General features: G+C 37.0%; 1 protein-coding gene across 1 annotated transcript in view; it reads right to left on the reverse strand.

Annotated features, from left to right (window-relative positions):
* Positions 1-25428, reverse strand: part of MCCC2 (methylcrotonyl-CoA carboxylase subunit 2) — a 37409-nt gene that overhangs the window by 2557 nt on the left and 9424 nt on the right. Inside the window, exons 6-16 of the mRNA XM_055791046.1 lie at positions 23516-23628; positions 18823-18936; positions 12192-12256; positions 11146-11245; positions 10112-10207; positions 8891-8963; positions 8606-8682; positions 6440-6506; positions 6012-6168; positions 5106-5220; positions 3734-3819 (exon numbers count right to left, since the gene is read on the reverse strand). Of these exons, the coding sequence (XP_055647021.1) occupies positions 3734-3819; positions 5106-5220; positions 6012-6168; positions 6440-6506; positions 8606-8682; positions 8891-8963; positions 10112-10207; positions 11146-11245; positions 12192-12256; positions 18823-18936; positions 23516-23628 (1063 nt within the window). The remainder of the gene's footprint in view (positions 1-3733; positions 3820-5105; positions 5221-6011; positions 6169-6439; positions 6507-8605; positions 8683-8890; positions 8964-10111; positions 10208-11145; positions 11246-12191; positions 12257-18822; positions 18937-23515; positions 23629-25428) is intronic.

Consider the following 25428-nt stretch of genomic DNA (forward strand, 5'->3'; position numbering starts at 1 on the left):
AAACCTGGAAGCAGATTAATATAACTCATTAAAGAGGGTGCTGCCTAATGACTCATGTTAATTAAGATGGCTCTCTGTGAAAGGTTCTAATCAAATAGCTGATTAAACTTTGATTAGAAAATACAACTGCAGGGAACAGTATTGACATCCTGTACATGAAAGTTATATTTTATAAGAAAAATTATATAAGCGGAGTAAATAGGGAAATTTGCTTGTATTTTAAGATCATTAGGACATTTTCCTTCCCTCTCATTATTACCGCTAAAAGTTTGATTCAAAGCCTAATGAAGCCAACTGGAAGAGTCACAGCAATCTCAAGGGACGTTAGGAGTGAGGCAGACCGGTCCTTAGCAAGAGGACAGCGTGAGGGAGCCTCCAAACTGGCTGCATCCAAGCAGCCACATGGACAGCAGTCTTCCTGCCCATCTATCATTCTTTCCTGTCAGTAACGCAAAGCTGTTTGTTGGACTTTTCTTGTTGGTCTCCTTGGCGGAGGAATCTAGTTAGCATCTGACACAACCAAGGCTGTCCAGATTCAGTTTCAGCACCCTGACCTTTGGTTGATGGTCAGCTGGCTTTTCTACCGTGCTTGCGACCAGACAGGAAGCATCCCTTAGAGCACAGGGAACAGGTTACTACTTTTTCCTGACCTAAAGTGAACACTTGCCAATAAGCAGCTGCTGATGTTGGCTGACAAATGGGTTGGTTCCAAGGTGGACAGTGGCTAAATCCCTCCTCCCTCAAGTACATTACTTGCTGCGAAGACTGTAATCCTACTTCATCTCATTGTTTCTGCTTGGGCAGCCTACTCCCCAGTAATGAAAACTTTTGGGCTATTGGTCTGACATCTTGCTTAGGAACTAGCAATAAACGAAGGAACAAGGCACACACGATAATAGTGGCAGGAAGGCACACAATCAGGGCAGAAAAACACAAAAGCATCTACCACTACACCCAGTTATCTCTACAAGACAGCAGAGAGCAATTGAATGCTCCTAGACAATGCAGACTGTACCTACATGGATCAAACAGAGAGAGAAAACAGCCTGGACTGTCTTGACTTGAGCCAGTCACACACTGTTCTCGCAAGCACTCCTCAGTGAAAAGGGGCGTTTTACTTTCATTGCTTTTAGTCAGATGAACCTCTGAGGGATTCCAGCTCTGACATTTGACTCCCTGTCTCAGCTGGGCTTATTAGCTTCTCAGCCAGCTCACATCTGTGCATATTAAGTTTCCCTTCCAAGCTACAGGCACAATAAGAAGTACGTAACTGCCCTACTTTTTTAAATGAAGGACAGGACACCAGCATTAAGAGCACTTCCTAGGCTAGGCAAACTTAAACTGTTTATTGAGGTGCTTTCTGGATTTGCAGCCTAACTTCACAAAATGGCCATATATTCTGGAAGCATAGAAAGATAAAAGTTGCTCAGTAGAGACCACAAAGCTGGTGTTACTCAACCTTCAAGTCTCAAAATCACTGGACATTATTATAAATTTAGAATCTGTTTTGATTCTAACCTTAATCTTACATGTAAAACTACTTTCTTGCAGATTAGTAACTTACTGTTGTAAATACTGACAATGGTCCATTGGTTTCTGGAAGAGGACAAGTTTTCATATCGCTAATATACTGAATATATTGAATGTTAAATGCAATTATTTTCAATCTTGAGTACAAAGAGACTATGACTGTGTTACCAGTGAACACATAAAAAAAGCAAATTAAAAAAACCCACAACCATTCATCTCTTCCTCCATGGTAGGGATTAAGTTTAGATACAGATAGTTTTGACTCGTTTTTTTACTTATTATTGTATCAGTGAAAAATTCTTCTTAAAATCCAGTTATAAAAGATGACAATATGTGTTTACATTTTTCTTTCCTGCCTCAGGGCACAAGGTTTTGCGACACAAGTACTAGGCTTGATTATTGATGGGTACTAGAAGAGATAGCCAGAAGTTTTTAACAGCTGACAACTTCTTTCAGTCTGGGGAAAACACTATGAAATTTAAACAGACTGGAGCTATTAAAAACAAATATCAAAACCAGTGTGCCATCAGAAAGCCCCTATCAATAACAATTCAGGATTTCACAAAAGTATCCTCATTGATTATACATAAACACCCCCATAAACTGTAACTTAGTAGCAATGAGGGTTGTACACATGCATAAAACCTCCAGAAGCTGAGAATACATATGAAACTCTGCAACGTTACCACATAGGCCTCTGCCACAAGCAGAGACCAAACAGTGATGACACTAAAACCCTCCCTAAATCCATGACCCACATGCTATAAAACTGCACCACTGAAATCTGCCTAGATGACACCACAAACCCTGTGCTACGTATTCTACTGAGAATACTTATCCCATTACAGCACCAGCCAGGGTAAATGGCAAGAGGTTCCATTTAATGAAGACACTCATTTGATTAAACACTAAAATGAATATGAATCCCCCAGTTACGATTTCTTTCAGCTAAGTTCATTCCACCATCTCAACAGAAAACAGAGTAAAAAGCTACCATTAATTTTGTATGTTCCTTCAGACTGTGATAAACTATGCATAAAGGAGCTTGCTGATGCTATGCTGATGCTGTTACCACTGCATCAGAGTTGTCAGATGTGAGATTAAGCAGGTATCAAGTTAGATAAAAAGGCTCCCAAACTCCCTCTCTTACTGGCATCCCTATGACATTGACAAGAGTATCTTGCACCCCCCTGTTCACACTGATTTCTGCCTATGATGCCCCCATCAAAATTTATTGTATCTCAAACACTTGGTACTCAGCTTGTTTCTAAACTTCCCAGCTTGCAGGTAAGAAAACCATCAGTAATCCTAATTCAGCTAAACAAAAACATACATACAGAAGACTCCACAGTTGTATAAGACTAATACTCTTTCTGCAAAATGAGAAGCCGTAGAGGCACACTGAAGTCCCATTACTATATGCTGCCCTCTACCATCATTAGCAGCTGAGAGCCTGTGGAGAATTAGCTTTTGGATACTGTAAGCAGAAAAATGTCCAGGAAAACTAGTACAGACAGGATGGAACTAATGTAAAGTCACAATCAGAGATCGAGAAGACTTCCAAGCTAGTTGCCAGAGGTAACACTCCATGATGTGACCTTGCTTCCTAGGCATTTACTAATGTTCTATTAACCTGAGCATAAAATGCTGCAAAGAACTTCTCAACAAACATAAACATGCTGCACTCATCAGCTAATGCCCTATCCAAATTGCTATCATCCAGTATAGTCACCTACCATGATCATGACCTGAAACTTGCAAATGACTTCAGGTCTTGTTGAAACTTCTTTGACACTGGCCTCTTCTACTTTCATAACCCCACTAAAATGAATTCTTCACATGCAGCCACTCATTACACTACTCAATAGTCTTAAGAAAGGTTACAAGATACTACACTGGGGAGAATGATATGAAACTTACCCAGAATAAAATACAGAGAATATAAACTCCATGTTATCATATAATTACTTACAGAACCAGCAAAATAATTCCTGTGAGTGCATGCCTTCTCCTGAAACAGTACATACTACAGAGACAAGACAGACAAAACATTTATTTGAAGCCTGTTGTGTTGTATGCCTGCACATCAAACACACTTTGTTTCACATTGCTCTGTTCTGCTGTTCTTCAGTACCAGGATTTAGGTGTTACTGTTACGTCCTGTGATTACAAATAAGTTTTGGGAAGATCATTTATACGTTACCTTGCACTGGAATAATAAGGGTTTCCTTCCTCCTCGAATCTCCTAATGATTGGCTCCTTCAAAGCTGCTTCATCTGCCTCAGATAACTAAAAAACCCAGGCAAATAAACAAATACAGATAAGATATTCTTTAATATTTTCTTCCACAATGACAGCAGAGGTTTGTATGCAGCATCAAACCCAAAGAAACTGCCTAAATGATGATCTCCTCAAAGATCCCCCCATTTTTACACATAATTGCCTATTTAGCATATTTGACAAGGAAATTAAAATAACTCTTTTCAAAATGGGTGGGTGGAAGAGTAAAATATATATTTAACTGAGTATCAGAATTACTGGGGATTAGCATCTGAAAAATTACTGAAACTACTGTACTGAATAAACCCCATTCTGAGTTGCCTTTAGCAAGATTTTTTTAATAAAACAAGTGTGCTATTCTAACACTGGGTTTCTCTATGATCCAGACTGGTCTATGATCCAGACTGGTCCAAAAGTTTTCAAGTTTCTAACACATTCTAATGACATTAACTACAATTATTTTTCTCAAACTTCTTTCTAGGAGTCATCCTGTCTGTCTTAGGGATTTAGGAAATTAAGAGAGAGATCAGGGTGCATATATTCTATCAGTAGAAAGCCCAAGTAAAGTATTGAAAAAAAAACCCACATTGAGATAACACATACATACCGCTTCATTATTCTGAATAGCTACTAATGATAAATACCAGACATTTTCAGACATCACAATAAAATCACTTCTTATGGGATCAAGGCACCAGTATAAACATAAACCGTGTAATTTAAAAAACACATCAGAAGAGTGCAGAGAAACTAGACAAGATTATTAAACAAAATGCCACTAATTTTCAATTAAAATGTTGAAATGAGTCAAACTCTTTTCCACACCTCCACAGACTTCTGCTGTTAAAAGTTTCATAAATCTTAGTCACTGAATAATTTGAAGATCAGCTATCTATTAAAATGCTGTCTTCAAAAATAACTGGAAAGACACTTTTGATTCTCACATATTCCTCCTCATACTCCCAAACCAGGGTGGATCTGTGGCTGCTTCTCTTAGGCGGAACTAATAAGCTGCGGCATGAAGTACAAAAAGATGATGATATGAGAAATACTACTCTTTAAGCAAAGACAAGAAATGTCATAAATGATCTTCACATTTAGAAGATGTAAACAACAACATTTCACAAATGCTTCATGTTTCTCAGTGCACTAGGTGGCATTGGGAGAACAATAGTTCATTGATGTCTCACTCTAGGGATCACTTCATTGATTCCTTCCTAGATCATGAAGTGAGCAACTCCAGTGAAAGAGTAAATGAGAATGACGTTACTGCAAATGAAAGAAGAAAGATGTACCTGTTTTCCCTCCCTTGCTTTTTGGTCCTTGGCTATTGTAGCTAGAACAGTTGCAGCTTGTTCCCCTCCCATCACCGATATACGAGCATTTGGCCACACATATAGAAATCTTGGACTGAAAAAATACGTATTAAATATTACAATAAGACTGCCTTATTTCCTAGTAAAGAAATAATTCTCACTCAGCTAAGAATTCATTTTTATGTATGACAATCGTAAATGTATTGGGTTTTAAAGAATGCAAATCAATGCACTTCAATACTTGCAGCATTATGTTTGAAAATGCAAAAATTCTGCTCATTTCCTATATTTAAGCACCTTAAAAACTTAGTTCTCTCTTTCTTGAGTCTCTTCATCTTACACCTCCCTCCCCCCAGGGATTTTTCTCTTTAAAAATATCAACAACTTCAAAAGTATCAGGGACCTTGAAAAAATGAAAAGAACATGTATGTGAGTCATGTACAAAGGGTCAAAAAAAATAATCCTTAGGAGTTCTGCAAACATTACTCATAAAAACAGGCTCATTAAAGTGAATAAGGATTCTTTTTTACACAAGCTGGTATTTTTTCTATCAATGCAGAATAAAGGATCAGCCCATACGGCATAATGATTGTTTAGGAGTATACAATTTTTCCTCCAAGAGTTAAAAAGGGAGAAAAGCAAGTGAGCATGTTTACACGTTAGATGATCTCCTCCTTCACCTAAATGAAGGTTAATCATGAGCCTATCAATCTCTACAGGTTTCTCAGGTTGTTATTACTTATGACCATATTAATTGAGAACTGCTTTATTTTCATAATAGCACAACTTCTGCAAGAGTTTAGACAGGTTTTTTTGAATGATATTTCAAGGTCATGGCCTCTTAACTTAAGTCTTATCTTCTGCCATATTGGAAGTAACACTCACCTATATGCTCTTCCACACATTCCATAGTTTCCAGCTCCGTAAGAACCACCGATAATCACTGTTATTTTAGGTACATTGGCACAAGCTACAGCAGTTACCATCTTGGCACCATCTTTTGCTATCCCTCCAGCTTCATATTCTTTACCAACCATGAAACCTAAAGAATTCCAACATGAAAAAATGGCTTACTAAATTTATATTATTATATGGTACTATATGTCACACTATGCTTTATGGCACATGCAGAAAAAACCTGAAGAACAAATCATAAGGCAAGGCCTTCACTAGCTGCTGACAAAATGATTTCAGAACAGTCTGGAGATGTAGGTACAACAAAGAACACAAGAAGCTGTCTAAAAGTCATAACCTCAACATTTAACAGCAAAGCTCACCACATAGTACAACTTCAAAATATTGAGCTTATTCACCTGTAATATTCTGCAAAAACACAATGGGAATATTCCTCTGGCAACACAACTGGATAAAATGTGTACCCTGTGGAGATGGGGAAAAAAAAGAAAAAAAGAGAGAGAAAGAAAAGAGTAAGTCATTACAAGTTGGATCAGTGAAGCTACCGCTATCAGCACTCTGAAGTCTCCTTCCACTGGTTCCTGGGAGTATTTCCATCAGGAAGTGCTGTACTATTACTGCTTCATCCAAAGTCAACTGCAAAACATGCTTTCACTCTAGCAGAAGAAAGAAAATATCAAAAATGCATTAGTCCAAGTGTAAAGCAGAAATACACCCCAAAAAGCATTACTGCTGATACTGAAAAACCCAATTGTTTTGACTCAGCCCAAGAGGCAGTTAAACAACAGACAGTTTCACAGTGTGACACCCAACATGGAGTTTTGTAAGACTGTGTCATGGGAATTAAGACAACCAGTCAGCAAAAAAATATCTCCCCATTTCTGGCATGAAAGAAAACTATTCTCTGAAGTTGGGAAAGGTCCACACACATTATTAGCTCATGGCTGTGCCAGCTGCTGTTAACGCTCTTTCCTTTTTCTCAGGGCAGATGCCCTCTCCCGATTTTCTAGGAAAAGATCAATTTCATAAGAAAGATAAAGATAGTAGATTCCAAGCTTCCGTTTCAGCTAGAAATAATCTAGATCAATAAAGTTCCTCACATTATTTACACACTGCTGATGAAAAAAAAAGTATGTAGCACAGCAACTGAAAAAACCTCTAACCTCTTCACAACAGAAAACCAGAAAATTTACAAAAAAAAACCAAAAAAAAGGAGAGAAAAATCATAAAGCATAATCCTTAGCTAGCTTTTTTAGAGAAGCACTAGAAAAGCATAGTGATGATCATGGGAAAAAGACATGTCACAACTCATTACAAAAACGCAAAAGAAAAAAAAAGGAACGTTGTTAGATTATGGTGCTTACAAAAGCAACATCTGGACAAAGGTCTCTCTAGAAGTGAAAAAAGTAAAACTTGACCATCTTCTTTTACAGTACTGATACACTGGCAGAAGTCAGCACAGGAAGATTCCTTACACACTTTTTCATTGTTAGGCAAAATTTGCAGCACTCAATTATCACAAATATACCAAAAATATTAGAAATACTGAAAGAGTTATTTTCAACTTGGAAATACTTGTGTTAAAACAAACACTAGCCAAAACCAATGTAACTTACTGCAGTGTTCCAAGTTGAAAGTATTCCTTCAGTACATGAAACTAAATTTCATATATATTTTTTTTTACAGCAATAATCAGTAAAATTACTTCCTTTCTTCAAGTCTCTCATCATGGCTTCCTTTTTCCTATCGATTTTTAGTACAGATTTGCTCACCATTAGTTTGAGGGGTCTGCTAGAACAAAACTACCATATACAATTGCTATTACAAAAAAAGATTCAACTGACAGTAGCTCCTTGAAAAAAACAAACAACACAGAACAAAATAAGTAACCACTCTGCCATACTTAGACACTCCTCATCACCACCAATTCCTCAAGACTAATCTGTAAAGCAATCTTAATAAGCGTGTGTTTAATGCAATCACAATATTCCATCAAAGATGCCCTTTAATTCACAAAACAGATATTTCAATTCACAGATTTTATGAGATGGCACATGTTTTCACTCATCAGTCTAAGACAGGAGGCTGCCACAGCCAAGTACGAAAATTAAACCTCTGGCAAACCAATGAACTGAGTACTGGAATCCAGGTTGAATGCTTCCAGTTATTAAAAAAAAAAAGTATGTGATTTATTGTTGTACTTCACAGTTTACAGGCTAGAAATTATAACTACTAGGGTACTTTATGCAGTCAGCAAGGACTTTTCTTGTAATAGCTGCAAGTTTCAAGATATACTATTTCAACTGTGTTGTAGTCACACAACAATGTTTTTGTCTATGTGTTTTTTCTAACTGTACTTCCATATTGACCTATGTACTTCATACCAGAAAAATCTATCAAACACTTATTAAAATATGGTCAAATATTTTTACATTATGAAGCTATTTCATGTTTACATGAAAAACATGGAGCCAGTCCACTTTAAAAAAGTTCCTCATTTCAAGATCAAGTTGTCCACCAGAAGTTTTCTCAATTGCAAACATGCTAATAATCTATTTATTTACCTTTTTTGCTGACTCTGAGAAAAGCACTCCATTGTTTCCAATAATTCCTACTGGATAACCAAATATTCTTGCAAATCCTAAAGGAGAAAGATAAATCTGTAAATTTGCATATATATTTATTTTACCATAGCATATAAATGTAATACCTTCTCTTGGTAATAGAAACTGCTACTCCTCCAAAGAAAACCATTATTAAAAATATCAACAGGTGAGCCAAACAGAATGAATCCAACTATAAAACCAGATGGAACATATAAAGAATAATTATAATATATTTCTAAATACCTGTAATTAAAGTATCTCCATACAAGGCTTTGAATTCATCAAATTTACTTCCATCTACAATCCTAGCAATGACCTTAAGAAAAAATAGAAAAAGAAAATGAAAATCCTAATCCTTCATAGTTTTAAATTTGTTTAGAAAGAAAGACCACACTAACATACAACTTAAATACTTTCCAGAGAACATCAAGCAGCCTACCATATAAATAGTCTGGATGTCAGGGAAAGCTTATTTACTTTTTTAAGTATGATTTATCTACATGTTTACAAAAAATCTAACTTCTAACCAAACAGTTTAAATTATGCAGGAACAAAGTTTTCCTGATTAGTTACATTTCAAAGAAAAACTGCTAGCTCTGGTTATATTAAACATTAATCAACAGACTCACAATCATAAAGAGAAAAACAGTAAGTTTATTTTCAGCTTTGCTTAAGTTTGTGACGTACAAAAATAAAGATCTGTTCTGAGGTTTCTCTGAGATGCAAAGGAGCCATTTCATATAAATATAGATTCATTGCTAGCAAGACATTTGCCAGAAAATACTTACTTCAACTTTAAAAGAAACAAAACCAAGGTATTACAACTTTCAAGGGTGCAATGTGAGACTCAATAATAAGTGTTCATCTTTTCTTCCCTTGATGCAAAGCAAATCCTAATAATATCTGACAAAGTATTTAAAGAAAGGTACACACTAAGACTTTTTCTAAAATAAATACTTGGTTGGTAGTGAAAAAGGCTGAAGATGGGATCTACGCAAAGTATGAGAAAAGCTCTGGTTGTGGCTGAAGGTACCAAGGCAAATAATTACACTAGACCTGCAGTAAAGTACAGTAAGTTTCCATATGTGGTTGGAAGACCACTGAATTGTTTGGGGTGTTATACTCCATAAATCTTTAAATAAAGCTATCATGTCACTCAGCAAGTCTGCAAAATGCTTTGCAGCACAAAGTCCTGGCAGTTTTTTCAGAATATTATCAATCTCTCATCCTTCTTAGAAGTATAACCAAAAAGCACTTTATTTCAACATGCCATAGCCATTGTAATGGATCTGCTGAACAAAAATACAAAAAATACGTTAAAAGATTTTATGAAATGTAAATATTCTCTATATACCCCAAATCAGATTGCTGTAGACAAATTATAATGACATAAAAAGTGATTTCCTGCAAGAAAACTGATTGCATGTATGTATAGGCATGTGGATCTTGCATTTACATTCATACCTCTTTGACATCAAAGTTTCTTTTTAGCTGGTCACCGACTATTCCATATATTTCATCAGCAGGAAACAAAGGCTCTTCTGATGGTTCTATAGCCACCTGAAGCAATTAAAGAAAATAATTTACACAGCAAAGGAATTATTAGTACACATTATGACTTAAAAAAATAAACAACAATTAATTTGCCAACTGCTTTGAAAACAGTCTCCTCTTCAACCACCACAACAAAAGCCTGTATTGGCTTGTTCTCATTTTGCACAAAGATTAAGTTTCTCAGACTGGTAGTTTTGAAGACTGGTAATACTTTCTCACTTACTTACTGCTATCTTTGTTTCTACTCCTGCATATACCTCCATATGTACTCCACATTTTTTCCATGCTATTAAAAATAAAGCATGTCCTCCATTTGCTTTCCTCTGTGCCCTATTAGGCACATAGTATTCTGAAAAAATAATGAAAATTTTTGCCGCACAACTGAAAACAAAATCTTGCATTCCTTCAGCTGCTGAGCTTTAATCTTCAACCTTTCATGTCTCCTGCCAAAATAAGTTAGGGCAATTCCTCCTCCATATGCTATCCATCTTGTTTTCTACAAGGAATTTTTAAATCAATACAATGACATGATTTAGGTCTATTCCCTCAGTTTTATACCTTTCATTAATAATCATCAAAAATGTGTATTCAAAAAAGATGCTTTAGTAGGTATCTAATTTTTAGTCCAGAGGAATGATCACGTGGGCTTAAAATCAAATCAAGCACCTTGCAGGACTAGGTTAACCTTTAAGTGCAGTTCTGTGATTCTGAAGCACTGTTCTAGTTGCTTCACTCATGCATGTAATCCTAGTAATTTTATTGGGAATAATGCACCAGTTAATGTAATTGCAGAACTGAAACATTAGAGAAATCTTTCAAGACAAGAACCATAACTTCCATTTTTAAAGTGTCTAAAGTCAGAGACAAAAAATGTTGTATAAATCAGGCGAAGAAAAGCATTCCTAACTTCAACAATGCAGTGTTTTCAGATTCTATACACTTACGTCTACTTTCTTTTGGAGATTTAAACTTCTTACAACTTTCCTTGCTAGATGAAGTGCATGATTGTCATCCAAAGCATAATGATCTGTTACACCAGATTTTCTGTATATAAATAACAACAGTTATGTACAATATGAAGACTTTAAAAAAAAATTGACAGTGAAAATTTGAGATTTAAATTTTTTTAAGACTTTAAGCTTTATATTTATCTTTAAAATACAGATGCTACAATACAGCTTTCCATGATTCGTTATGAAATTATTTTCAAAATAAAACCCATGCCTGAACTGTTCTTTGAAGCAGTACATTAAAGTTATCAGACATGACATAAAACAGTAACTGTAGCAAGTAAAAGAATCTAAATGACAATATAAAAGATGACAATTATTGTTCAAATAAAAATCAAAATTTGTTTGAAATTATAAATAAAACTTCTGTTTACGAAAATGTTTTGAACTGGCCTTAAAAATAATTTATTCACATCAGTAAACTGAGTTAAAAATTATGCATTTATTGCACTGTAATATCTAACATTTTACAGTAATACCTGAATTTGTTACTATTCATTTTAGAACTAGAAAGTGCAGAGTTCTTTGTTTTGATAACAAGTATTCTCTTACAAAAAAAAAAAAAAGCTATTTTGATCTTATTTGTAGTAAGTTCTAATGGACAGTATGAAAGATACAATCTGCAAAATACATTATCCTTCTCAATGTGCATTCTTCTATGAACACTCAGTATGAAACACTATAGAAAAGTCCTCCATATTATGCATGATGCTGCAGTACATTTGACACAAAAGTATTTTAAAGTATTAAATGAAGGAAACAAGTTCCTAACTAGAGTAGCATAAGGTAACTATGCTAGTCTAACAATAAAGCGATTCATCAAGCACCAGATTAAGTATATAGAAAACCTTAATTTTCAAAATCTAAATGGAGTTTAAAAAAATACTTATAATACATATATTAAATAAATAAAATAAAATACACCCTACTAAAGTCTAAAGGATAGAATAAATGAACTCTGGGAAAAAAATTCTTTAAACCTGCAGTGAAGATCTGCCCCTCCAAGATCCTCTGCTGATACCTCTTCACCAGTTGCTGCTTTAACCTACCGCAGGAAAAGGAAAATAAGCTTTAGAGTTGACACTTGTCCCGCATTAATATATATACTGGCTTAGTTATAGCAGTAAGAGAGATCTTTGCAAAATGTTTCTTCATGAATAATATTTCATTGGTTACTCTCCCGCAGAGCATTTAAATGTGATGACACAGAAACTTGTCAAAAGTACTTAATTTCTCTGACTTGTATCCTTCTACTAGCATTAATATATAGGCTTAATTGAGAAAGATTCTCCAATAACTGTTGTATTTATTGCTGTGTCCATTATTAGTGTGCATTTACGTACACATTCTTTAGATTTATGCATTTTCACAAAAAAAATTTTAGCACGTAGCAAGTATTTCAAACATATGTTCCTGCATTGCTTCTAACAATACATCAGTTGAAACTCAGCACTCTTCAACATTGCCTTCTTTACACAAATTCTTATTCTGTGAATTCTTAGTTTTTAAAATATTAACTATAAAACAATCACTAGAAGTTTTTATTTTATAAATCTTTCATTAAACACACAGTAATTTAGTATGAACAGTTTTCTTTAACAAAGCATATTAGTGGCATAAAACTGTTCAGATCAAGTATGATATGTCCATAAAAATACCTGGAATGCATAATTCTAAATCCTCTTAACTGTCAGATCTTACACCTGACAAGATAATTTGAGAGTGAGTAAACTCCGTCCTAAAACAAAGCAGTATCATTTACTGCATGGTAAAAAAACCAACCATAACTTCTTGATGCACTTCCAGTCTACTGTAACTACTTTGGAAAAGGATTCCTTGCAAGATGGTGAAACCATTATTCATCATGGATGGAGATTACAGAGGTAGTGCAAGAGGCAAGCGAAGAGACAACTAGCATCACCTCCAAAAGAGATTTCAGTTTCCAAGCTCCATGTCTAAAACCAAAGCACACTAAATATGTAAATACATAACACACATGCTTCGAAACTGTCAAGTTTGTAAAATTATAGATATTTCTTTACTAATAGGATTTTTGCTTTTAAATTGAACAGCTACCCATTTAATACAAAGGTGTGGCATTCCAATACTAATTAACGAAAAGTTTCTGTCAGAGACTAATTAACTTGAGCCTTCATTGAACAACAAACAGAAGAACATACTTCTAAGTAAAATTAGGAAAAAATTATTCACCAAAAGGGTTGAAAGCATTGGAACAGGCTGCCAAAGGAATTGGCTGAGTCACCATCCTTGGAGGCACTTAAAGGACATGTAGGTGTGCCACTTAGGACATGGTTTAGTGGTGGACTTGGGTGTTAGGTTTAAAATTGGACTCAATGATCCTAAGGTTCTTTTCCACCCTAAAAAATGCTATGATTTTACTCTTATGATTCTACGGAATAATTCCACACATCTCTCTTTACACATCTGACACAGTATGCAGTTATAACGTACTGTGATTCTGTGATTACTGCAAAACTTTTAACAAATCTGAATACAGCACTGGTTCCTATTAGCACAGGAATCCAGACACTCATTCTAATAAACTTTACAAAAAAGGATTTTTCCCTCTTTCACAGAGCTGAAGTTTTTATTCTTCAAATCACAAGATCAGAGTTGTGGGGTCTGTCAGCCACCCTGGGAGACTGTCTAGTTTAAAAACAAAGCAGGGTCAAGCAGAGGAGGTTGCTCATGACCGTGTACAGTTGAGTTTTGAGTATCTCCAACGATGAAGACTCCACAACCTGCCTGGACCACTGGGTTTGGCATGACCACTCTTGCAATAAAGAAGTGTCTTCTTCCATCTAAACAGAATTTCCTATACTTCAGTTTGTGCCCTGCAGCGTCTTGACCTGTCACTGGGTGCTAGTAAGACATCTGGCTCTACTGTCTTTACTCCCCCTGCAAGGTATTCATACACATGGGACAGATTCCCCCTGAGCCATCTCTTCACCAGGCTGAACAGTCCCAGCTCTCTTAGCCTCTCCTCATATCACAGATACTCCAGTTCCTTCAACATCTTCATGGACCTTCACTGACTCACTTGAGTATGTCCACATTCTTCTTGGTCTGGACAGCCCATACCTGGACCTAGCACCTCAAATGTGTGTTATGAGAGCTTAGTAGATGGGAAGGATCACCACCCTTGACCTGCTGGAAACAGTCTCCCTAATGCATGCCCAGGATGTTGCTGGCTGCCTTTGCTGCAAGGGTACATTGCTGGGTCATGTTCAGCTTGGGTTTCCACTGGGACCTAGAGTGCCTTTTCTGCATCTTCCCAACTGGTTGGTCCCCAGCCTGTTCTGGTGCCCAGGGTTATTCCTTCCAAGGAGCATTTGCCTGCTGTATTTAACTTCCAAAGGTTCCATTCAGCCCCTCTCTCCAGCCCGCTGAGGTCCCTCTGAAAGGCACAATCATCTGCTCCATTAACCACTCCTCACAGGTTTTTATCATCTGCAGATTTGCTGACAATGAACTTCGGACCACTGCCAAGGTCATCAGTGAAAATATTATACAGTATTTGTCCCAGTACTGACATCTGGGATACACCACTAATGACTAGCCTCCAGCTTGAGCTGAGCAGTTCGGCCAGTTCTCAGACCACCTCACTGCCCATTTACCCAGTTCGTACTTCATCAGTTTGTGAAGGATGTTATGGAAGATGGTGTTAAAAGCCTTGTCAAAAATCAACATAAACAACATCTACTGCTCTCTGCTTCCACTGAATCAGTCATCCCAGCATAGAGTGCTATCAGTTTGGTCAGGCCATGATTTCCGTGCTGACCACTCACAGTCACCTTCTTGTCTGTAGTGTTTTTGGAAATAGCTTCCAGGATTATTTGCTCCATCACCTTCCCAGGTACTACAGTGCAGTAGAGCATTCTACTGCATTCTAACAGACTGCAAGTAGAGCCTTGACAAGATATGTGGGCATTTTCAAGGAAACCTCTGTTCAAGCTACTTCAGCTAGCAATCACCAGGATAAATGAATACAGACTTTGGATAAAATGTGCATTTCCCACAACAGATGAGGCTGTCGTGTAGCTCAGTCCCCAGAACATAAATATACATGACTTTGACAAACCTATCCCTTTTTACCAGGCTTTCCTTCACTACTGAGCACAGAGAATACCAAATTTTCCCTGGGGAAGAAGAATTGGAAGTCTCTGAAATGGGATGGAAAAGCCCACAGGTCAACACGCCACGCTGAGCTACCAAGCAGTACTGCCAGTGGTGAGCATACAGATTTCGCAGCTTGGGGGAGTGCAGAAGAAAGGCCTTACGTATTACTACTACTGTGACACTTCTGTTACTATTGACATTTATCTGTTCATGAAGTCACTACTCCTCACCTTTCTAAAAAGAAGACCAAGGAAACTTGCACTTCAGATTTTGGACTGTAACTGCACTTCACTTTTTCTTTTACCATACACATCCCAAAACTAATTATAACTAACAACAGGGATTTTCTTTTGCTTCCTTAGGATGCTTTGGATTGGATTTTATCATTCACCTACCTAAACAATTTTTTTCATACTGGACAGACATTTTTGGGAACAGAGCAACACAATAATGGCTACAATATCTGCTACAACATGGAATGTAAGTTTCTATGGGAGTCTGAAGTAATTTTGATGTTTAGAGAAAGGCAAGTAAAATATTTTCAGTGAGAATATGAAAAGCTCTACTGAACAGAAAAGCTGACAGGTAGTGATATCAAAGTTTGATCTATACTCACAAAGATAGGGATCGTTACATCTGCAGGTTGCTAAGGAACAAATTAAATTGAAGGAGAGTTGTGACATCTTCCTCTGGAAGTGGTGAAAAGTTTTCATCCTTTGGACCTTCACAACCTCCTTGCAGTCACTGGCTTCCCTAGCCAAGTCTTCCCTTGGAGACCTGACTTAGGCCATCTTTTTCCAGCTGCCTACCCTGGCGATACTCTCTTGCACTACGTCTCAATTATATACACGTGTGACCTAAATTCCCTTGTGATATTAATGATTACTGCCCTTTCAATACAAGAAAGTCTGGTTCCCTCTTTTTCAGCTTCCTAATGAGCTTCCTGGGTAGCATGGGGTATTAGCTGTCTTATTTTGTACCTGCTTAATGCTGGAGGTAATGCTTGAAAGAAACTGTTTCTGAGCAAGCTCTCCAGAACACATTACTCAGTGCATCCAAGGGTTCTCCCAGAGTCTGATGAAACTTTCCAGCTCTAACAGCTCCAAGCAGAATTACGCAGAGTGCAGAGCACTCCCCAGCACTCTAGCCAATGGAAATGCCATGTCAGAAGAGCTGAATTTGCTCAGGCCTTTCAGATTTACTAGCTGAGCTTCTACAAAAAATTACTCTGAACCTGAGCAAGCCCCAGAGGCGGTACTGCCACTTTAAGTGTCACTGGTTCTAAGCTAATAAACTCTGCTGGACCTGGAAGGGGTTTGTACTTAAGACAGCTCAGGTGTTCCTGCAACCAGGGCAATTATTTGTAACACAATAAGCAAGCTAATAACAGTCTGATGGAAAAGTTCATTTCTTTCATTGTGCTGATTTCCTTCCCAATAAAAAGATGTATGAATCACCAAATGTTACTCACTCAACTAATATTATTCTCAACTAATATCTTTATTCATATTTAAGGCACTTTTCACCAAGAAACTCCTAATATCTAAATGACAGTGATACATTTACAGAAAAATTGCTTAATTTTAAGGGAGGATTTGTCTTTGTTCACCTATAAACAACAAGCTGAAAGAAACTAACACAAGAAAAAAAGGGACAGAGACCTAGGTAAGATGTTTAAAACAATTACTGCCAAAGAAATTCCAACAAAGAAATTGTAGAATTCTAAATTCTAATGAGAAGTTAATAAATTAATGTTCAAAGACATAGCTGCTATAAATTACTTCATCTGCTTTTGCTGATTACTTTGTTCTTCTTGCCAGCCTGGAAAGCCTCCACTGAAACAATGAGATACTTCAAGTTAAATGCTTATTTTATTATGGTAGACAACAAAGTATCCTTGTCTTACAGCTGTGTGTCCCCTGCTGCTGCTTTTGGTATGCCAGCTACATTTTAAATTTATTTAAGATGTTCTGGAATAGTAATTAGCATTTACCAGCCACAGAAAAGTATGTCTGCCTAAATGATAAGACTTTTTTTTTTTTTAAGCTGCTCAAGAATTTTAAATCAACCTATACAATGAATTTTGGAATCAAAAAGGGTATAAAATGCTAAATCCACCTTCAGCATGAAGATGACACAGTGGGGAAAAAAAACACCCTAAAGTAAAGGAAAAGACCGAAATGCAAAAACATACTGTGGAAATGAGAGCAGTGCTATACATGTCAACACAAAATGACATCACAGGGTAGGTTCTTTTATGTATGCTTTTAAGGAAATTAACACATTCATGGCTTAGCAACTGGTCAACAAAAAAAATTTCTGTCAGTGGTTGTCTTCCCATAGCTTATGGGACCTCCTAAATTTTCCCAGAATCTTAAGTGGTGAAAAGAAGTGGCTTCCAGCAGACTTCACCTCCTCCATTACTACAGGAATTGAGCAGAGCAGTATGTTCATTAACAATGCTGTTACAAAGTGATTTCTCCATTTAGGCCTGCCCAGGTTGGAAGGACTTTTTGAGGGACATTTGATTTGTACTTGACTTTGTCACAGGAAGCTCGCCTAGAAGTTCCCAAAAGACTACAACCAAAACAGAGCCAACATGCTGTCTCAGACCAGTTTGTTCAATGAGCCAAATATTTGACTGTTTCAAAAAAAGCAAGTCAGACTTCACCGAGACTAGAACAACTGTGCTGGATGCTGCTCTAGCACTAACATAACATTTACTACTGGAAATTCCTTTCTTCTCATAAATCTTGTGGTTAAGTAAAATTATCCTTGTCAGCAAAGATTATTATTTGTATCAGTATAGAACTGAGCCTACAGGAGAACATACACTGGTACATCTGTTTCTAAAAAAATAAACCCTACTCAAGGACTCCCTTTCCTGTTGGAGCCACACTACTGTTAATTTTAAAGCTATTTTATGCTGCAATACTTTGCACAATCACAAATTCCACTATGAGTTCCACAATAAGGCAAGTTTTAATTCACAGGAATTCTTCAGGTCAGTTTTCTTAGAAAAAAAATCCTTACTAAGAAAGTAAGGAAATGATGACAAACTCCATCATCAGTGTGTCTCCTTTGTCTGTAAACTGCCATAAAACATAGCAGATTGTCTGAAGTTCTCTTATCTTGACTCTGAGATATAATACACATGCTTGTAATTTATGTCTTGTCAAACCTAGAGGCTACATAATTGAATACGGAAAGCATTTTTATCATCCAAAATGTGCACAGCAATCTAAAAGCAGTGCTATAAAGACATTTGAATGAAGTCTGATTTATATATACACTTCTAAAAGAAAAATATTAATTTAGGATATAAACATTCAGATATACTTTAAAAATGTAGATTAGTTTGCATTTAATCTACAGAATATCTGGAAATATCTCACAAAGAAAGATCTCAATAGTTTAATCTGTACAATTGTCAGCAGCACACTTTGTTACTAGAAACTTCTGTATTCTTACCAGTGGTGGCCCTCCCAGGAATATTGTTCCCTGTTTGCCAACAATAATACTTTCATCAGCCATTGCAGGTACATATGCTCCTCCTGCTGTACACGATCCCATTACTACTGCTATCTATTGGGAAAACAAAAATCACAAATTAATGAATTGTCCAACGCTTCAAAATAGCTAGTGCTCACACTACTATTACATATTGTACTGATTTTAATACAGGTTCCAGGACAGCACAGCAAGATTATTTTTGACTGACAGAACAAACTTCTTATTTATGTTTTTGCTTTTCTTCAAAAAAAATGGGGAATCTCTAGTTTTCCACAGTCTCTCTATGATCTTCAGGCTAGCTTGCAGGAAAATTCATATATGAAGTACCATGAGCTATGTATGTGAAACATTTGAAAAGGTGCATGTTCTACCATGGAATTTGTTTTTACTGATGAACGGTAAAAGGTTGAAACCTACAGGTTGCTCCCATTATTTGTGCTTGTCAGAGCATCAGTTGTTGCTTATGGGCATAATTTCACCAATGTTAACATTCTTTGAAGAAAATCCTTCTCATCTACTAGTATGTAACCTCAGTTCTCCAATGCATCAACCAATTAACTCTGCGTCTTCAAGGTGTGTTGAGTATCTCAATGTTATAGGCTTTAGCATGAATAATCTCTGCTTCATCCTTTTGCCTAATTTTGAGGTGAACATCTACACAATGAACACTTTCCACCAGTAATATTTTGGTGACAATTTTACAAAACTGACTTGACCCCAGATATGAAGCAGTATATGATCATGAAAATGAAGTTTCTCTCTTCTCCTTCAGGGGAGCTCCTCCAAAGACAGTTTCAAAACAGCTTGTAAAGCAGAACAAATTGAATACTCTCACGGAAAAGACAGACAAAAAGAAACACTTTCTTTCACAGTCACAAAACAATAATGTTATTTTGTGTTAACTTTGTTTGGAAGTATTTCTAAAGCAACATCAAGCAGTGTTCTGTGTTAAATGATAATTTAATGTTTGCTCTTAAAAGAAAACAGCACACAGAAATAAAACTTTCATATCTTATTACCTGTATCTAAAGCAGGAGTAGATGAACTATGTCAAACTGCTACCACCAAATCAAACAGCTTTTTCACCATATTATTTTCAGTATTTTAAACTATATTCAGTCACATTTCATCATAAGTATTTCTGTTGTGCATTTAATAAATACCTCCTGATAAATACAAAGATAACATAAGCCTCTAGAAATGGGAAAAAGTTCATCCATTTGAGTTTTCCCCCAGAATTTTTGGTTTTCTTCCCTACTCTTAATTTTGCTGTGCATTATGCTGAAAAATGTGCCTGCATTTAAACTTTAACTCGGGTATTACTTTTTCCAATAGATAAATTGGAAAATGTATATATTGGAAAAAATAGAATCTGCTTGTCAAATAGCACAGCTTTGAATTCCCAACTAATGTGCTACTTCCTGACTTCATTCTTTGAATTACTGCATAGGAAATTACTTAAGAGCAGAATAAAAATCAACAGTTCTAAATGCACATACAGTATTTCATACCCACTGATCAACTTCCCATTGTATCCATGCAGCGTGTGAGTGAGAGCAAGCTTAGGAACCTGCTAATGAGAAGCTAATCACACCTTTCTGATTCACAGCCATACAGACATCATCACAATTTAAAGCTACATTAGGAGTATAACAGATTAGTCACAGGAAAAAGTGGAGGGGGAAATTAAAAGGCCCATAGGCAACGGGGTTGGGGTGGGCTGGGGAAGCAAGCACTGTAAGGGCAAAATTGAAAAGGGCTGATGAACTGATGAAACAGACCTTCAGGTAGGCCACAACAAAGAAGAGCAGGTAGAAAACTAACAAAACCCAGATCACCAGGTCAGAAGAATTAACCAGAATGGAAATCAGAGGGAACATAATTTCCTTACACCATTTCCTAATGAAACACCCACTCACACAGGGAAGATGATTCTAGCTACCACAGTATGTTAGCAGAGAATCAATACCAGCTTTACAAGTGTTAATAGTGCCTTTTTGGAATGAAATGAAGGATAGAAACATCTCCCAAACAAAATCCACCCACATTACGTCCTTTACATGAAACATTTCTCCCAGCCTTCCATAAATATTTTAAGGAAGTTAAACTTTCATCAGAATCATACCAAACAAAAATGTGTTTCAGCAAAAGGTAAATCTTTCCTACATTTAGTTTTTATTGTATAGGAGTACAGCGCTACTCTTAATATAACACTATAAGGTAATCAAAATAAAAACAAATTCAATTTTATAAGGAACTCTACAAAATACCTTAAGGTTGTTTCAAGATATTCAGGAAAATGCCAGCATGACTTTAGGGCCAGGCATTTCTAGAAAGGTCCTGCCTAACATCAGTACTTTGAGCCCTGCAAACATATTAATCTTTAACAAAAAATCTAAAAGTCACTACTCCCATATCAGATAATGATTAGTCCCCAGCATAAATAAGATTTACCAAACTTCTCCTAAAAACTTAACTTGGTAAAACAGCCCTGTGACTGTCTTCTTTGACATCTGCTGTTCCACAAAAGTGCCAGGACGAATTTAATTCACACATATAAATCTAAAGTACAATCTAGACCTATCAGTGATTCTGCAGAATGGCCAGCTTGTAAACTGTCTTTTCTCCTAAATATTTTTGTTCTAACTGAACAGTGCTTTTCTTCTGAAGACCTAGCTGATCACTACAATTGCTCCGCTTTTATTGTTAGAAAGAAGAGAACTGCAGAATTTAAATTATGTCAGGCTTTCCAAAGAGATTTAGTGCATTGTTGGAATCTTCAGCCTTGGATTTCTCTGAGGAAAAGGATTTCAGGTAGAGGAAAAGATGGTTGAAGATCTGAAGTCTGACTTAGTTCCAAAATGCCAAAAAGGTGTCAAAGTAACATATGTAGTTCCTCAGAAATCAGGCAAAGCCAACGTCTGCCATGTAAGGAGTTGTCAGATGAGATACTGTATCTTTGACTGGTGCATCTACTTCACACTGAAAGGAACTATTAGCTTCTACTTCCTCCTTTTGGACTAGGAGAGTCAAACAAGCACAGATTCTCACAGAGAACAAATGAAAATGGTGCCAGCCCAACTATGCCTCTCAATGACAGGTGTTGGTAAGAATGAAAAAAATAAAGTCCTATTTCCACTTTACATCAATGATGAGTTCAACAATTAATGTTAAAACAATATGGTGGTGAAATATATCATGACAGTACTCAGATGAAACAGCAAGTTAGCTAAACATTTACTCTGCTTGAGGTTCCAACACCTATTTCTAAGCCTAATGTTCCAAAACAATTTTTCTTCTCAGATGGAATATCCTGAAAATTTCCTTCACCTTCTTTCATTCAGCCAATATAAAGTGACATTAAGATAATTCAGTGAAACTGCCAGCTTACTGCTCAGCAGACAAAAAAAGCCCAAAGATGTTAGGAACTACTGGCAAAGGAATAGAAAAGAAAAGTAGTGTTTATCAGTATATATATATATATATATATATATATATATATATACAAATCTATCATGAGTTGTTCTATCGAGTAATGCAGTCTGGCTCCTCCATCTCAAAAAAGATAATGAACCTGGGGAAAAGTTTACAGCAGACAAACTAGGACCATCAAAGCTGTGGAACACTTTCTGTAGGAGTAATGGCTAAGTAAACTTGAATCTTTTAGCCTGCAAAGGGGAGTACAAGGCAGGTATGAGGGCTACACAACCATATGAAGATGCTGGGAGTTGACTGATTAGACAGCAGCTCTGTAGGAATGACCTGACTGCTTTCCTGGAGACTTTCTTTATTTGGAGGAGGTTATCTTCAAAGACCATGGACTCCTCTGCCCTCCCTGGAAGCCTCTCACAGGACCCTGCTGACAATTCTCTTAAGCCCAAGACTGCTCTCCTGAAGTCCAGGGTCTTTAATCTGCTACCTGCCTTCCTCACCTCCATCAGGACCTTATACTCTGCCCTCCGCTTTCACTGCAGCCAAGGCTGTCATCAGCAATCACATCCTCAGACGGTTCTACATTCTTCATGAGTAATAGCTCCAGAAGTGCACCGCCCTTAGCATGCCACCTGCGTCAAAAAACTGACCACAATGCACTCCTGAACCACCTATGACACAAGAACACTTCTAAATCCAGGAACTGTGACTAACAGTAATTCTATATATCATTAATACATTAGAAAATAACCTCATCATTACAGCAGCTTTCTCACACAGCACAACAGCATGTAAAATGGATATATAAATACACACATACCCCTGTTAGTAGGAGGTATGTCTCATTGACTAGCCATCATCAAAGGAGTCTTCACCTTTACAGAGTTGCTGCAGAATAATCAACTGTTGCAAGAGATTTCCTAATGCTTCCTCACATGGCACTATGTACCATGTTGTCAAGTCCCTTCTTCTCCCACTCCAACATAGGAGCAGGTAGGTCATGTTATTAACTCTAAGGCCAACAAAGACAACACCTTCTTCAAAACTGTAATGGACAATTACTGTGTTTACAGTGCCCCCAACCCCCAGACTGGGTCATCAGGTCAGCACAACACAGTGCTGTCGAAAACAAAGCATGGGTACAAGCCTTGAAACCAAATAAAGGCAGCAAGTGTGAAAACTAATTAATACACTTCATTCTTAAATAAAAGCAAATTACCTGTGGAATTCCTTGTGAGGACATGACTGCCTGATTATAGAAAATACGGCCAAAATGGTCTCGATCTGGAAATACTTCTGCTTGCCGAGGTAAATTTGCTCCTCCTGAATCAACTAGAGTGAATGAAAATATATTGTCTTCGAACAGTGTTACATACTTAAGTTGTTGGTAAAGTATCTACATGTTACTTAAAATATACAGCAATTACTATCACTAATACTACATGTATTTCCGTGAATCTAGGTATATTAGGATATTATTCCTGAAAAAAACCCTGAATTCCCCCCGCCCCAAACATCTGTCCCTATCATTCCAATGGAAAATAAATTCAGATGTGCTTAGAGATGCAATCGTACCTCCCTATACAAACTTACTTACTCCAAAACATTTAAACTAAGAATACTTTCAATGTACAATTCAACTCCATTATTCTATTGCAACTTTGTCACAAGTTCCACAAAAGGACGAGACTAACCACCACTGAGTCCAAGAGGTATAGTGTGTGTACTTTCATACTTTGATTACACAGACATACCAAAGACCTTCTACTATCTTTAGGAACCTTTATTTACTACATGTCCTTCCCTCACGACGCACCTTCCAGCTTACAGGTCTCCAACTGCAGCTACCTCTCCACTCCCAAATAATGAAAATAACGTCATGTCGTAAGACTGCAAAGAAGGATAGAAGACTAGAAGGAAATGCACAGGGAGGCCAAGCCTCTCTGAGAACTCTGGCCCCTGGTAATTAACTTTTAACTACGAACAACAGCACATAGGCACATTCTCATTTTCCCTCACTGCAGCAAGTAGTGCCCTGCATTCAGCTTTACTGTGAAGCAGGGGTTTGATTCTTTCCCCACTCCCGCAGAACCACTCTCCCAAACCAGCATCAACTCTGACAACTAGACAAACTCCAACCCTGCCAAAACACCAATGTTGTGAAATGGGACATCCCTGAACACAAAAGAAAATGCTCACACCCAGTGACTGACTCGGTGACAAAGGGCATATGGTGTCCACACCGGAATCAACACCTAGGCAACTACCACCAAGAGAAAAGGCAGTTTAAATGGCATGAAAATTACATGGTCAGCAAAGTGCTGATTGACTACAAAGCACTCCCTCTCGATCACACAACTGAAATAAACTGAAACAAGCCTGGGTACAGAAATTGCGAAGGTAAAACAACTCATCAGGTCTGATTGACAAGCAGTATATTTACACGGACTACACATCCCAAAGTTGGAACAAAAAAATTAAACTTTTGTTCCAAAGGCATATGTATGTCCCACGGTTCCTGATTCCATAAGATCCTGAAACAGTAGAATAACACATAATTTCTCACTGATAACTCACTAAAAAAATGAGTTGCCTGAACAGATAGAATTCATTAATTCAGACTAAAAAAAATAATCAGTTTTGCAAACAGAAAAGCTAGGTTTCTTCTGTTTTTCATAACTAGGATAAAATTTAGCACTCCCCTTGCCTCCAAGACTTCCCATTGCTGTATGACAACCCCACAAAGTCCCCACCAACGCTGACCCTGCATCCACCCCACCAATACTTTCAAGTTCTTATTTCTCCTAATCCTTCTCTTGGTATTCTTTGCATGTTTGCTCTGTTAGCAGGGCAAGAAATTACAAATGCTGATGCTAGCCAGGACCGACATTTATGTTGACTATTTGCCAAGTAAAACTCTCCTGACTGGCAAACCAATTAATGCCTCTCACATCTACGTAAGCTGCTAAGCCAAACAGAATGGACAAGGACTAACCCACCCCACTTTCCAAATGGAGACAGTAGAAAGATCTTCCTCCGCTGATACTGACATACACAAAATCCATAGGAATACACACTCTTACATATCTCTGTCAAATTTGGCTGAAAGTGGCTAATGGGCTCAAAAGTTAT

Source organism: Falco peregrinus, chromosome Z (genome assembly GCF_023634155.1).
Source record: "Falco peregrinus isolate bFalPer1 chromosome Z, bFalPer1.pri, whole genome shotgun sequence".
Lineage (NCBI taxonomy): Eukaryota > Metazoa > Chordata > Aves > Falconiformes > Falconidae > Falco > Falco peregrinus.